Source organism: Castanea sativa, chromosome 1 (assembly GCF_040712315.1).
Source record: "Castanea sativa cultivar Marrone di Chiusa Pesio chromosome 1, ASM4071231v1".
NCBI lineage: Eukaryota > Viridiplantae > Streptophyta > Magnoliopsida > Fagales > Fagaceae > Castanea > Castanea sativa.
In genome coordinates, this window is record NC_134013.1 from 55,877,993 (window position 1) to 55,895,093 (window position 17,101).

Sequence of the window (17,101 nt, forward strand, 5' to 3'; positions counted from 1 at the left end):
TGACATCCAGCCTATAGATCAAATGTTGGAAGATTATCAGCACGAAAACTTTATTACAAATTTTAATGTACCTGGAGAATCTAGGTACAGGTACAATCGTAATCATAATGTTTTTTTGGTTATCGATGATTGATTGCTTTGTTATTATCCTTTCGTGGCATTCGATAACTATTTTTTTTATAGCTAATTAATTATTTTTTATAATTATCACAACTCTTCTTTGTGTTATATGTCAATCTTCATCTGAAAAAAAAAAATCATTATTTTATCACTCACTAAAGATTCAAAACCTATAAAAGGAAAGGAAAAAAATTGTTGAAAAGAAATAAAATATTAAAGAAACAAGAATTTTTATTGAAATGCAAAATATATATATATATATTACCTGTACAATAATTTATTCTTCTTCATGTGAATTTGTGTAACAATAATAAAATATAAGAATGATTAGTTAATAAACTACAAAGTTTAATATTGTTTACATGTTAACTCCAAAATTTTAAGTATATATATGTTCACAATATTGTTTTGAGAAAATTACAACTTATATATCAAAATGGCTTATTTATGTGTGACATATCTCTAGCAAATAAACATAATAAAATAAGGACAAAATTTGACTACAAATTTAGTTGTAAACTATAACTAATAATCGAAAAATGACATATGATCACTTACGAAACAACACTTGAGTGATTGTATACAATCATTTTTATGTAAGTCATGTTTATTGCAGATGATATTTTCCTTTTGTTGTTTGTAGCAAAACTATATATTACTCACATAAATGATTTTTTTTTGAAAGAATTATTTATTATTTATATTGATCTCAACTACTCTAGTGTATGTGCTTATAAATTTTGTCTTTCCTGACAATAAATTCCAATTCTGTCACTAACATTACTTTTATAAGATATTTTCTTATGGATCATGTATAATAATTATTATATGTTATAATAGTTAAGAAATCAATTTAATTATATTACATGTCATTAGAAAGAGAGTAAAAGAAGTTCTCAAAAATAATAAAATTATGCTTTCTAATATTATGAAAGAATTTTTGTGGCACTAACAAAAATATCACTATGTTATTAGTTTCTTCTAATATTTTAATAATTTGTGTCAAGTCTTGTAATCCAACTAGTTAACTCCTCCCGGTGTTTTCAATGAAAACATTTAGAATTCAAATTGCCTTACCCCCCCCCCCCCACAATCGATATACGAAAAAAAAAATATTTTAATAATTTTTCTTGTAAAAAAATTGTAATTTTTACAGTAAGAAAATTGTAATTTTTACTGTTCTTTTTTATAGATAAAATACAAAGACAATACAAGTGTATAATGATTTGATCATACTATATGTGTTTTACAAATTTGAAAATTGCATGTGATGATGCCTAAAAGATCAACAGTAAGCTGCTAGTACTTTCCCGATTTGAAGCAACACCTGCGAAGGAAAAAGGTAGGTGATCGACAGAGAGCACCGGTGTGGTGCCGGCCAAAGACCCTCCGACGATCAAGTTAGAATCTTTTAAACAGCCCTAGAGTGCCAGAGTTGAGGTAATTGTGCGTACCTTTGGGTCATGAGGGTCTTGGGGTATATATAGTGGTGTGTGGCCGAAATATGCGCCTTGGTGAAGAAGTACTTTCCTTTTTAAAAGAGTAATTCGCGGATCTTCGCCTATTGTATCGAGCCCTTTCCTTATAGGAATCTTCTTAACTAAGTCGAACGCGTAGCGCAAGGAATTTCCTTATATTCACATAAGCAGAGGTCAAGATAGGCTAAAAATGAAAGTTGGGTTATTCCTTCAGCCTTCACCTGCCAAGGTCGTCAGCCCACGTGTAACTCCTATACTGTCGTCAGCTTACGTACGCCAACGTGGTCCGTCAGCCAAGGACATCAGCCAAAGACCTTACAGCCAAGGTCGTCACCCCTGACTCGTCCACGTGATCCGTCACCTTAATGTTGCTGCGTGAGGGGCATGGCCATGAATGCTAAAGGGGTGTCAATGACAGTAGTTGACGGATAGCGTATTGCCGTCAGCTTCTTAACGTGCATTCAGTATGTAACAGGTGAACTTCCGTCAGCTTCTTAATGTGCCGTCACCTTGTAATAACGTCACTATCAGCTGCCCCCCACTCCATTATCCCGTCAGCTATGGGCGACGGGTCATGGAGTTGGTGTTACTGGGGAAATGGTGTTTGCATGGTGATTTGTGCCATGTTCATTAAATGGTGGGACACATGTCATAAGCAGATTGGCTCCGCGTCTGGACGAGTGTGTCGCTTCGTCTTTCGCGCCTCCTCTCTCCTATATATATCTCACTATTTACCTTTTTTCCACTTTTTTCGCCTTGTTCATCTTGAGAGAAAAAATTCGTCACTGCCAGTTTTACCACACCGTCGATCGTGCTGATAGTGACGTTATTACAAGGTGACGGCACATTAAGAAGCTGACGGAAGTTCACCTGTTACATACTGAATGCACGTTAAGAAGCTGACGGCAATACGCTATCCGTCAAGTACTGTCATTGACACCCCTTTAGCATTCATGGCCATGCCCCTCACACAGCAACATTAAGGTGACGGATCACGTGGACGAGTCAGGGGTGACGACCTTGGCTGTAAGGTCTTTGGCTGATGTCCTTGGCTGACGGACCACGTTGGCATACGTAAGCTGACGACAGTATAGGAGTTACACGTGGGCTGACGACCTTGGCAGGTGAAGGCTGAAGGAATAACCCAACTTTCATTTTTAGCCTATCTTGACCTCTGCTTATGTGAATATAAGGAAATTCCTTGCGCTACGCGTTCGACTTAGTTAAGAAGATTCCTATAAGGAAAGGGCTCGATACAATAGGCGAAGATCCGCGAATTACTCTTTTAAAAAGGAAAGTACTTCTTCACCAAGGCGCATATTTCGGCCACACACCACTATATATACCCCAAGACCCTCATGACCCAAAGGTACGCACAATTACCTCAACTCTGGCACTCTAGGGCTGTTTAAAAGATTCTAACTTGATCGTCGGAGGGTCTTTGGCCGGCACCACACCGGTGCTCTCTGTCGATCACCTACCTTTTTCCTTCGCAGGTGTTGCTTCAAATCGGGAAAGTACTAGCAGCTTACTGTTGATCTTTTAGGCATCATCAGCATGATATAAATAAACATGTTTAATACCCACCCAAGAATGAAAATATCTTTTTGATAATATAAAAATGCAAATATCCTTTAAATATTTTTTTACATTCTTGATTTTGTGTTTTATTAGTTTTTTTTTTCTTTTTTTTGCACTTTTTTTCTATTATTGCAAAAACAACTAGATTTGAGTAAGAATATCATATTTTAAATAAATTATTTCTCATGTAAATCTTAGAAAAATGACATCAAAATTTCATTATACTTAAATAATTAATAAAACAAAGTAAATACATTTATCCTATTAGTAATATTTTAAATTTCCTAGAATAAATACTAAAATGTGGGTTATTATATGATGGTTAAGATTAATCTTAGTAAATTCACAAATGTTTAAATTTTGATGGTTTTTATGTCAATTATTGTAACTCAAAGCAACTAAATATGAGTAAGAATGTCATATCTTCCTCTTCATATCAATTTTAGCAAATTCACAAATAAAAATAGTTTTTTAATTTATAAAAGTAATTATATAAATTCCTTTAATATAAATAATTAATGTACAATTATAAATAATTAATATATGCATTTATCTATTAGGTAATTCAATAAATTAATGTTTTGATATAAATGAAAACTTTGTTAAGGTAGAAGCCTAAATAAAGAGAATATAAAAGAATGCGTTACATGACAAAATCTCATATTCTATTACATGAAATTTATGCTTATATAAGGAAAAGTTAAAAAATGCCCTAAATGCATTGGGCATTCGTTTAGGATATACTTTTAGGAACTTGTTATGGTAAAAGAAAAATTTTTTTGACTTTTTTTTATTTCCCATAAAAGTTATGTCAAAATTTTCCTTAAATGATTTATTAACAATTTTTCTAAGGACATCCATTAACGTAACTCATATATATTATAGATTATGAATTTTGTGCACAAATATACATGTTCTAATACTTTTTGTTCAATTAATATGAAGTCTCACTTTCAATAAATTTGATAATAATTCATCTTTATCATTACTTTGCAGTGCTAGCTCTAAAACCCATGGTAAGCGACCTATGGAGTATGTTGGAGAGGAATATACAAATGACATCGTCAGATTTTCTGCGAAAGGGAAGGAAGATCAAGAGGATGAATGAAATTTCTCTCTCTCTTTCTCTCTGAGATTGATGTGCAGGAACTTTTATTTTTATATGCACAAAGGAGTGTCTAAATTAAATTTTAATGTGGGTGGATCTTCACTCTGGACTTCATAGCAATTTATATAATGTGAATCAATGGATTTAATTTAAGTTTGAAATGCTTGCATCTTATTTTTCTTTGTGTTGATCTTCTTCATCTTATCTTAGTTATTTTATGGTAATATATTTATATTATACATATAATAATTTATACTGTTATAATTCAAAATAATATAAAGTCTAAATTGTTAGATCTAAATTATCTCTTTTTTCCTTGTATAAAAAAAAAAAAAGTATAGTTTTTTCTATTTACTAAGATTGAGACATTCAAAATTCAAATTCTCTCATCTCCAAATTATTGAATTAATATATATGGGTTGAGTTCAAGTTATATTTGGTGTAATTTTAAGAAATGATACACCATCTAATAACTTATTATAGAATTCATATTTTGAAAATTTCACCGTTGAATTACATGTTCTATATATTCTTAACACTCATGCCAATTTTCATGTCAATTGGATATTATTTACTATTGGATCCATAAACTCATCTTTTTAAATAATGTACAAAAACTTGAATTTAAACAATTGATTGATGACATAACTATTAATTTTTTATCACCTTAAATTTTCCAAGTATGAAAAATATACAAAGAGAATGTAATCTAACAGTAGATTTATCAAAATTTGCATCCAATTAAAAAATATTGATTGGTGTAATATTACTTAAAATTACACCAGGTGTGATTTGAATCCAATCATATATATATGGATTAGGTTCAAGTTACACTTGGTGTAACTCTAAACAATATTACACCATTCAATATTTTTTAATTAGATGCGAATATTGATAAATTCACCGTTAGATTACATTATCTTCGTATATTCTTTATGCTTGCAAAATTTTGAGGTGATCAAAAATTAATAGTCATGTCATCAATCAATTATTAAAATTCAAATTTCTGTAGTTTAAAATAATGCATAAAAGATGAGTTTATAAATTAAATGGTAAATAGCATTTGATTGATATTAAGAAAATATAGAATATGCAATTCAACGGTTGGATTTTCAAAATATTAATTCAATAACAAGTTGTTGGGTAGTGTAACATTGTTTAGAGTTGCACCACCCAATAACTTCTATTGAATTAATATTTTGAAAATCCAACCGTTAAATTACATTTTCTATATATTCTTAACATGCATGCAAATTTTCATATCAATCAGATGCTATTTATCATTCGATCCATAATTACAAAAACTTGAATTTAAACAATTGATTGATAACATAGCTATTAATCTTTGAATTTAAACACACACACACACACACATAGAGTTACACCTATTTTAGACCTTTGATTCTCATTAAATCTAATGGCCAGCAAAAGACTACATCTCACATCATTAATATGTAATTATTATTTACCATGTCTAACTCATTTAAATTAAATTCCCCACATTCATAGCCTTACTATTAATAATCATCTTCCTATCCATCAAGCAAATCACCTCGGCAAAGATTGAGGATTGGCAAGCAGTATTGATATTAGATGCAGCTAGTAGTTTCAAGAGGTTCATTGAACAAGTAAATTCAGCAAAACACCTTGGCAATGATATTAAAATTATGTACATTCAAGCAATGCAATCTGATTCTATCGACCAATAGTTCAATACTCTAATATACTAATGTGAATTCCAGCAATATATTCACCACCAATGGTCCAATATTACACCAAAGAAGGAGAAGAAAAAAGAACTATTCATGAGATGTTTACAAACATCTTCTATTAAATTCAAGGTCTATAGACCTAATTGAATAGAATTAGAAGTGGGGGGGGGGGGGGGGAGAATAAGATTTATTTATTTATTTAATAAGTGGAAAATGATTATATATTATGGAGAGAGAGGTAGTGAATGTGGGGGAATTTAATTAAAACGAGCTGACCTATCAAATAATAATTACATATTAATGATGTGAGAGGTAGTCTTTTGTTGACCATTAAATTTAATGAGAATCAACGGTGTAAAATAGGTTTAATTCTAATCAAGTATATATTGTCTTTGCTTAGATTAAATGGTGCATTAAATTAGGGCAAAATCAAGTACACATTAATTTGGGGAATACAATGGCCCTAGCCTCTGCCAACATTTTGGCTAACAACAAAAGAGAAGGTTCATTACAAAGGATGAAAGAGCCATCAAAGTGACATCCTTTCTCTCCCTGTAAATCCTAGTTGCCTTTTCTGTGATTTCGTGCGAGGATCTTTGGACTAGAAACCGAAAAAATCATCCCATAAGGTTAGAAGGAGGTTACCAAACCCAACAGTCGAGAACTTGACGATTGTAATCTGTAGTAACGTATATAACATCTTCGTTGTACAATTCCACAACCACAAAATAAAACAAAGACATTTACTTTGTACCAATATCTACAAATAAAACCACTATACCTTTTCTCATATAACTCCGACTATTTACTTTAACTAAACAGGAGGATTTCCACTTCGCATGCTACAAATTCTACCAGCTGATAATCAAAATAGTTGCCACATGAATCCTCATTACAGATTCGTTAAACCCTGATTGAAATCATGTGTCCTTCTGTTATGAAGTTTTGACGTCAATGTATTGCTGCAAACTAGGGTGGAGATCCTCAAGGGATATATATCCTAATCCTTTTCTTACTAGAGGTACTGAAATTAGTAGAACTTCAGAACTAGAGCTCATGAATCGGAAAATGGAAAAACACCAATTTCAGAAACACTTACCTACAGAAGGGCAATATTTTGATGACAAACCAGAAGGCAGCAAGAGAGTCCGCCTATGGGCAAACAGCCCTTTTTAACGGCCCCCTTGCTGCCTTGGGTAAAAAAGCACCACATTTTCTTTTTGTTCTCAGAAAGTACTCATCAGTATTAGTTTTACTAAAATTTGAGCAAAATATTAAATGGAGGTAATAGTTTTACTAAATTGAACATGACCCGGAAAGGCCCAAAGTAAACAGCCATTGCCTGGCCTGAATCTGTGGAGACTCAAGAAATTTCCTACACCCCTATCGTTGTCACCTTGAATGTCTGCAGAAGCATTACTACAAAACCATTGCTAGCAATTTCCCCGCCTAGATACAAAAGTCTCTAAATCCATATAGTAAGCTCCTACAAAGATTTGCTTCCTGTTAATGTTATTTTACAGGTGCTCAAATTTTTCAGGACTCTCGAGCCTTTGAAGCACAAGAAACCACATGTGACTTGAATTTCTCAAGCTCTGCTAGAACCTCCTCTTCAGGCCTGTAGATCAGATCGCTCATCCGCCATATCTGCACAAATTAATTTATTTTGCACATCAATTGAAGTCCCCTGAAAGAACTCAAGGAGAACTTTTCTATAAAACTTAATTACAAATCAAAGATAGGACTGGAAAGGAAAGAGGTGTTTCCTTTTTTTTGAATAGAAGTGGATTGAAAAGGTTACTATGTAAAGTTTTTCCATCTCACCACATTCAAAAAATTAAAAGAATATACTGGGTAGGACAAGCATTTATGAAATACTAAGTTTTAAAATTTTCATCACTATAACTCTATTTTAACGTTATTCTTCTTGTAAAACACTTCGCAACCATCCTGCAAAAAATTTTGCTCAATGATATTGCAACGAATTATGGGATATATTCCAAGCTTATTTCCTCCAATTGCATCGATCCTAACTCCATCTCTCATAAGTTGCCCTTCTTTCCCAGTGTGCAAGTTTAAATGACAAAGAATTCTTAAATTAATTTCCCTCCTGGTCACCTACATATTCATATTTTAAAAGCTTATGCAAAGAAATAATTAAATGAAAATCAACATCCTGATACCTGCAATGTCCCTCCTCCACCAGTGGTATCACAATCATCAGACACACTAACAATTGTCCATGGATCAAATGCATTCCAATGGAAGTCAACAACTTTGTCCCTGCATGAAAGTGAAGACTTTATGAGTAAATCAGATAAACAAACAATTCAAATAACTCTAGCTATAAACCTCAAAAAAATTCATAATTATCTGACCAAACCAGATAAGCCAAGACTTGTAAAAAGTGCAACACTATATGTTAGGCATCTCATAACATGCATTGAAATTCCCTAAGAGAGAAGCAATCAAAGATGGACTTTTGAAATTGGAATATATTAACCGTTATAGACAACATACATCAAATTGTCTCCTAATTTGCAAAGGTTTCTGATGCCACATGGAGATCTTAGCATATCTCATTCAGAAAAATATACTTTTAAAACAACCAATACCTCTAATAGTCAAGTTAGCAAAGTAAAATTACCATGATGATACTTTCAATGAAGAGCAAGATTAGCTTTTCATAATTTATAATTGCAAACCACCCCCGCTTGGATGGTGTATTAACATCTATGTCAGTTTTTCTGTTTGAAAGCATTCAAAATAAAACTCACTTTATAGATGACCCCAATAGAAGAAGGGGGGTTAGAACCACCCTTCTAGTTACTTCGTTCTCTATCTCTATTTGAAAAGAATCCTTAGGAAAAGGATTTGTTTCCACCAAGCTAAAACAATATAATACGTCGATGTCTCTAGTAAGCCAAAGCAATTAGTTAACAGCTATTTTGCTCGTAAACTAAATATACATATGGATGAAGATGAGATGACAGAAAATACAGGATAAGAAGAAAGAAATCCAATAAAGATTGAAAAATAATAAGGTCGAAGAGATATGAAACAACAACCAACAAGCTCACTAAGGAGCATTTAATTGCCAATGAGCTCTAGCTCAACTGATACATCCACCCCTTATAAGTTCTAGGGGGAGGTTGTGGGTTCACAAACCATTGGGTGGGTGACCCCACACCTATGAAGCACGGGTGCGTTTCGGGATTCGGGTGCGGGTGCGGGAGCGGGTGCGGGACTCGGCAATTTTTGAAAAAGTAGGGTGCGGGTGCGGCGAGGTGCGGCGATTAAAAAATTATTAAAAATATTTTTATTTATATTTTTAATATATTACTAAACATACATTTTTTATATTATATAAATATATACCAAATTTAAGAACAATGGTAAATAATAACTAGAATACAGAGAATAGGAGAGAGCCTAGTTGAAGAGTGAAGGTAGAGAGTGGGAGAGAGGCTCAAGAAAAATGAAGAGGGAGAGGGTTGGGTCTTGGTTTTTTTCCAAACGGTGCGTTTGCACCTCTTCTTTTTTCTTTTCTTTTTTCCAGCCATAAGCACCTGTTGTTGTTTTTTTTTTTTGAATTTCGGCCGGTATCGGCCGATATCGGCATATTTCGGCCGGTATTGGCCGATTTCGGCCGGACCGATTTCAACCGATACGGACCGATTCGGACCGAATCGGCCCGATTTCGCGCGCGTCGGCCCGAATCGGCGCGAATCGCGCCGAAAAAAATGATTTTTTATTGCCGGACGCGGCACAGACGCGCAGGCAGCGGCGTCGCCTGCGCGTCGCCGCGTCCGGCCGCGTCCGACGCGGGTGCGGCGGCCCAAACGCCACACCCGTGCTTCATAGCCCCACACCCACACCCAAAGAAACACTAAGTGGCATTTGATTCAGGTCAATAAGTCAAGGACAAAATAAATTAATTAATATATCAAGTTGATTAGAATATACATGATAGCTTGGTTCAGAAGAAGATTTGGTCGAAGGTACAACTGATAGTAGAAAACCAATCCTGTAGCTAAGACCTCATATAGCTGGAAAGTCTTTCATGAGTAAGTCAATGGGGTGAGAAAAACATATTCAAACCTGTGCCCAGCATGCTGGAAAAACAAGCCAGGTGGAGAACTTGGACTTCTTGCTGCTCGCTCTACCTTCTTACCAACCTGCAATATCCAAATAAGAGATTGCCAAAGAGAAAGAAAAGATCATACATTTTAGCATACACACCCAACATGAAAAGTGGCAAAACGATCAATCAGGCACACAACCAGAAAAGATGCTGCATATGACTTTAAATGTAGGGCACATGTTATCCAAGACACATGTAATAGCAATGAAACTCAGATAAGTACAGGTCAAAGTTTTTACCTTCTCATGATCCCAGATGTTCAGGAGACCATCCTCTGCAGAACTTCCAAAGACAGATGATTTGTCTGGAGACCACTGGAATAGGAACCCCCAGCGTAGAATAACAAAGATACAGATTAGCACTTCAGGAAACAAATAGACCTCCAAAAAAGTAGACGAATGAGAATTAAGAAAGACAACAAGAAGATCCATTAATACCTGAACACAGAGAACAGCAGCTCTGTGACCCTCAAATTTATAGATAGGTGACCCAACTCCATTTGAAGAGAGATTTCGGCGATCAAACATACGAACAGAGTTATCTGCCGACCTGGACAAAAAGTACAACATTTGAATTTATCTACTGAATTGAAGTAACTCCCTACCAGTGCAAACCATAAGGAAGCACCATCAAACCCAGAAGAGAATCACAAGCCCAAAATACAGAGAAATGGCAAAATTGAAAGAAACATGAGATTATAACATACCCAGTTAGAATAAGGTTATCATCATGGGGATTCCAATCAACACAGTGAAGATCAGCATTATGTGCCTTTTCAACCTGTCACCAGAAACAAACCAAAAAAAGAGCCAAATTTAATTTAACAGAAGCCAAGAATTTATCTTACAAAAAATCTCAGAGATTCAAAATAGGCATTGATGATAATGCATAACCAAAAACCCCAAATCAAAAACAAAAAATAGCCATCGTTGAAGGAGACAAAAAAAAAAAAAAAACATGGGGCACATAACCTTAACAGCTGGGCTAGTACCAACTCGTGCATCCCATAATATGAGGCAAGAATCATCACCTACACTACAAAACTCCTGTGCACTTCAGCAGAGATATAAAGGTGTCAGAAATAGGAACAAATTTTAAACCTTAAAAGCTAATCTCTTGCTGTGATTAATATGAAGAATAAACCAAAAGCACTTCACTAGAAGTTGCAACCTAGGAATTCAAGATGGGGATTGCTGATTCTTAGAAACTGACAATATTTTATTTTATTTTATTTTTTGACAAGATTCCTGGGAATTCCAATCACATGAGCATATCAATTCCCATGATATGCAAGAATTTCACCTTCCACCTCTGATACAGGGAACACCAATTCTCACCTTAAATATGGTGTGTAGAGAATAGTTTTAAGCACATCCAAGCAATAACAATGTCAAGGCTTGGGTTTATAATTAGAAAGCATGAATAAAATCACATGTTTAACATGAAACTTAAAATAGCAAATTCTGAGAGAGAATTAACAAAGCACTCCTGGAAATGCATTTTACAAAGATCATGCAAATGTTACCTCGATGGACAGAATGCCACATCTTCAACTGTATCCTCATGCCCAATGTAGACACCCCGCGGTCCAACGGAAGGGCCATCAGCAGTTTTATCATTGCCTTCCCCAGGTTTAGAGTTTTGCTTAGTAATTGAGCCCCCAGATCCTGCAGAGGTTGATATATGGTCCTGAATACTCCACAAAACCACGGACTTGTCCTTCCCTGCAACAAGAATCTTTCTTCAGATGAAGACTTTCATAAGTATTTTTTTTCTTCAGATAAAGAAAAAAAAAAACTCATTTCCTCTAAACATAATAAGAATAGGAAGGACAGCTTGTGCTGGAAGTCCAAATAATTTATAGGGATCTGACATTCAACAAGATTTATCAAGGGCCACAGGCTATATAATGCTTGCATATTATAAAATGTAATATCACAAAACTTACACTTCCACAACAAGAAAACTCCACTTGAACTCCTTTCTATTAAGCATAATAAGAAAAAGGACAGTTCGTTCTGGAACTCCAAAAAACTTACAGGGATGCAACATTCAACAGCATTCATCAAGGGCCACAGGCCCACAATAATATGTTACAAACAAGACTTCCACAAGGTAACTACACTTGAACTATTAAACATAACAAGAAAAGGACAATTTGCACCGGACTCAAAAAACGATTATAGGGATGCAACATTCAACAAGATTCATCATGAGCCACAGGTCCACAATGCTACATTACATATTATAAAACATAAAATATCACAAAAACTACACTTCCACAACAAGCTTACCACACTTGATCTTATCAAAAATGCCAACAAAGGTAAAAGATGACTTAATCATCATATGATATCCAACAGAAAATAAGGCACAGTTAGCTCACTCAAATTACAATTATGTTTTATCTTAGATATCAAAAGGTGTTAATTCATATCATCTATGGTTGTAGAAATAACTAGACAAAGATTTTCCCAACAGTTTCAACACCTAATTGAAATAGCAGAAATAATTAAAAATAAATAATCCACCTCCAGATAGTACATAGGGTTCAGTTGGGCACATTGCAAGAGCAAATTCTGCATTATCTTGATGTCCGGTCAAAATCTGCAGGAAGAATATTTCAATGTCCATATCATAAACAGAAAGAAAAAAAAAATACAGGCCATAGAGAATTTACAGGCTGACATTTTTTTTTAAAATAATATCAAAATATTCTCAAGAAATATAATTATATTATCTCAACAGGTTGTGATGCAAGAATATCCAGAAGATAAACAAAAGAGTTGTGTTGCTACTGCTTTTTTTTTTCCCAACAGATTGCCTATGTTACTTCTTTGGGCTGTTCGCGTACTGTGGTTATCATTCCCTCATATATACAAAGAGCTTCAGAAACAATATACTGAATAGACAGTTCTTTGTTTTTGGATTAAATTTCCCACACCACTGTCAAATTTTATTTTTTGTAAAATATCTCTTACTTACAGGAATGTAAACAACTGAATTTATTGGAAAATAGCTCACATTCCCAAGGCTTGAACCCGTAACCTCATCCACAACCCCATTTATTATGAGGGCGGTGATGCCATTTAGCCCAAAGGCCATTAGCTAAATACATAAATAATAAAATCTAAAGAATAGAGAGGATTCCTCAAGTAATCAAGTACTACTCAAGAATCGATCTATAGTGGTTGGCAACTTCAATAAAAACAAAAACTGAGGTCAATTTTACTTGAGTCTATGGTGGAAATCGGCCAACAACTACCTAACTTAGACTAATCCTAAGGATTAGTTTCAACTTCTGAGTTCTGATATCCTTTTTACAACCCACAGGGGCAAGGACTGGGAACTTCTCCAATCCAATGTTACCCATCCAAGTAGCATGAGACCCAATGATTGAACAAAGGGCTGATTTCCACGTGTCCCCTAAACCAAATGCACTCAGCGAATTTGCTTTTTGTAGTGGGATTAATCCAAAGTGAAGCCCTTTGTTCAGATAATAATGGATGAATTTTCCATTAATGGTAATTTAAGAAGAAATTAGAAAATAAAAAATAAAATAGGCACTTTATAATGAGAAAAAAGACTTTCTGACAGTAAATATGTACCAAATCTGGACGAGAATTCGTAGCTCCAAGGACAGCATGACGGTTTGGTTGAGCTTCAACATCCCAAATGAGAACCTGAGTTTTGGTAAAATCTAACGATGAGAAACATTAAACATTTTAATGAAACATAGAAATCAAAGACAACTATAATTTCCTCAATCCAATATATATATATATATATATACACACACACATGACGAAATTAGTAGTTTAGTACAGCACATACATCAGGACTATCAGTATGAGTGGCCACTATCTTAGAGTTCTGTGGCAGTTCCCTGATTCTGTTCACCTGCAAAATGGTACTCAATAATTACTGCAATGAGCACCGAGTGATTCAATAATATGTAGGCACCTCCATCATCTATGACAGTAGAGCCAAAAACGAATAAAATTGGATAAAGACTCAATGCAAATAGCCTTTTCATAGGAATAGTTACAAACATAACTTCGTAAAATATCTACTTTCCACTGGTTTGCACAAAAATAACGGTGGCATGCTTTCATATTAGATTCAATACAAGGTAGGACCAAAAATAGATATTCCTTTTTATTTTTGTGCAGGTTGGTGAACTTATATGTGCAATTAATGAATGCACAGCTCATACCTCTCCAGGATGAATGATGGTCTTGAACTTCTTAACAAACGGTGAACGTGCTTCTTCATTGAACTGAAAAATAAAGAAATTGATGGTAACAGAAAGAATTTAGCTGTATTGCATAACCTCATTGAAAATAAAGTATTGCACAAGAAGGAAAATATATAATAAAGCAGAATCATAACATAATAATGAGTCACCTGGGATATGTGCTCTGCGGCTGCAACCCTAGGTTTGACCACTTCACAATTTGCAATGACCAGAGTATTTGGAACACTACCATCAGTCTGACAACAAAAGAGAAGAAAAAAAAAGGCCCATAAACTTGTTTAATACAAGAAAAGCTAATAACAAATTGCAGCATTAATGTCAGAACAGAGTTCAACAATAGATCATATGAGTGTTAGAGATTTACAATGATAAGCACACACGCACGAGAAACACTTGTATATAAAAAGCTCTTTTAGCACAACTAGCACCTCCTGGTGTTTCCAACGGAGACATCTAAGGTTCAAATTCCCCCTCTCTCATTGTAACTATTGAATTATCAAAAAAGCTCTTACCTTGACTGTTTATTGTCAAAGAATACATTTTAAGATTCAAATCATCTAAAAACCAAATTGATTCCTTGTGTCTTACAACAGGTAATTGATATTGAGAAGGGAAAAAAAAAAAAAAACAGTATGCATGAAATTTCCTAGCACTGCCTCAATATTTAAAATAGGATTATGATTGTAGAATAGTCAATTTATCTAACTGAGACAATGAGAAAATTTTCAAATTCATAAACTTGTTTAGCCAATCAAACATACTTAAGTGGCCACATATTTAATTTAACAATTAGAGCACTGCATCAGTGCTTGTATAATAAAAAATGTACCACATTTTAGCCAACCAAGCCTAAAATTCACCAACATTAGGCTATTTTAGTAACCATGTAAATTTACACCAATACTATTCATTTTGTATTTAGTTTTTTTTATTCTTTCTTTATTTGAAAAGAGAAACAATTAATAAAATAAAATATTGATATTTTAATGAAATGTGACGTAAAATAGAAAGAGAAAGAGCAGGTTGTTATGCTAAAATAAACAGGAATTTTTGCACGCTATTAAATTAGATCTCTATCCTTTTCATTTTCTTTTTTCTTTTTTTCTTTTTTTGTAAATAAGTAACGAGTTCAAATTAGATATCTATCGCACAGTAATTATAGCTAATAAAGCAATTAATTGGATTGAATAGATACGAGCAGAAAATACCTGTTCAGAGAGATAGAGACGCTGGCGATTCTTGTAAGTAGCTTGCTCCAGCTGAGGGCCCCACCTATATTTAAATCATTGAGTTCAGTCAAGTCTTAAAATTTTTTTAATAAATCAATAAAGCCCTAACAATATAAATAAATAAACAAATAAATAAAAAGTAAACAGAAACAAAAACCCTAAGAAATGAGAGAAATGAGGGAGTGAAAGGGAAAAAGGAAATGAAAACCCTAGAAATAGAAAGTACCGGCAAGAGAGAGAAGGCCAAACGAGGTTGTGGTTGGCGAGCCAGTCGTAGAGAACAGGGACGAGGGTTTTCCACTGAGTGTACTTGTCGTCTACAGCGGATTGTTGCTGTTGCTGCTGCTGCTGCTGCTGCTGTTGTTGTTGTTGTTGTTGTTGCTGGTGCTGGGCCTTCTTGCCTTCCTTGGGCTTCGCAGATTCGTCTTTCTTGTCTTCCTTGGGTTTCGGCTTCCGGCCCCGAGTCTCCTTCTTCTTCACCACTGGACCTTGCTGCTGCGACTCCATTTTCTTCTTCTTCTTCTTCCTCTTCCTCTTCTTCTGCTTTGCTCAAAGAAGAGAAGAGAGCGAGTGTGTGTGTGTGTGTTTGTGTGTGAGTGTTTATGCTTATGCGTGCGTGCCTGTGCGTTGCGTCAAAGTCAAGACTCAGAAAAGAGTTAAAGCCTAAGAGATAATTAAAGACTAAAGACAATTGACAAGTCGTCCTCACTCATCTTGAGTGGCCTGGGCCTGGGCCTGGGCCTGGGCCGGCTTCAACCGCTTATTAAAATAAAAAAAAATTATGCAAATTTTACTTTCTTTGACCGAAACTTATTTCAAATTTTTTATTTTATTTTTGTTTAGTTGATTCTTTTAAATTTCAAGTTTATTTAATTCTTATTTTTTGAAAAAAATTTATGTCTACATTTTTTTCAAAATTATTTTTATTGAATATATAGATTTTTTTCATGTCAAAAATCTTATTTTATTAATTAACTGTATACTTAACATCAATTCTTTAAATAAATTTAAAATTTAATGAACTCAATTTAATAAAATTAAAGTTAAAAGTCCAAAATTAATTTCAGTCAAACTTAGATAATACAATTTGAATTTTAGCCAAAATATTCATGTATTTTAAGGTGTGTTAGGATAAGATCAATTTTTTTTTTAAACAGTTTATTTCAACAAAATAAACTAACGAAAATAAACTAGTCCAAACATATTCTTTGGAAAATCTTATTTTTTAAGGATTCATTATTACCAAAATAAAAAGTACAATACCAATTTTAAAAAATAATTTTTTTTATATTTAGATTCAAATAATTTTTTTTCAAAAAAGAATATTTACTTTTCAAACATTCCTTGGATAAAAGATAAGTTGGGAAAGCTACAAAATTTGTATCTTACGCTTTTGAAATGAATACTCCAAAACTGGCGAATTTCCTTCCTCGTGATAGATGCACCCAAAACTAGGACTTTAATCTTGGCC

General features: G+C 33.9%; 1 protein-coding gene across 1 annotated transcript; it reads right to left on the reverse strand.

The window, feature by feature from the left end:
- Positions 1-7,273: 7,273 nt before the first annotated feature.
- Positions 7,274-16,295, reverse strand: LOC142613655 (WD-40 repeat-containing protein MSI4). Its single transcript, XM_075786099.1, has 15 exons — positions 15,857-16,295; positions 15,610-15,673; positions 14,551-14,637; positions 14,360-14,422; positions 13,978-14,043; positions 13,752-13,826; positions 12,675-12,750; positions 11,669-11,867; positions 11,115-11,196; positions 10,850-10,923; positions 10,581-10,692; positions 10,383-10,457; positions 10,101-10,177; positions 8,183-8,282; positions 7,274-7,646 (listed from the first exon to the last, which is right to left on the reverse strand). Exons 1-15 carry the CDS (start codon positions 16,135-16,137, stop codon positions 7,536-7,538), a joined length of 1,542 nt encoding a protein of 513 aa, XP_075642214.1. The 5' UTR covers positions 16,138-16,295; the 3' UTR covers positions 7,274-7,535.
- Positions 16,296-17,101: the final 806 nt, after the last annotated feature.

Bases quoted from the DNA above. Each gene is read 5' to 3' on its own strand.
- LOC142613655 (XM_075786099.1), bottom strand. From the start codon at position 16,137: ATGGAGTCGCAGCAGCAAGGTCCAGTGGTGAAGAAGAAGGAGACTCGG. The intron at 11,868-12,674 runs GTGGATTATTTA...TTCTTGTTGCAG, and splicing joins ACCCTATGTACTATCTGGAG to GGAAGGACAAGTCCGTGGTT. The intron at 10,458-10,580 runs GTATTAATGGAT...TTCCTATTCCAG, and splicing joins CTGCTGTTCTCTGTGTTCAG to TGGTCTCCAGACAAATCATC.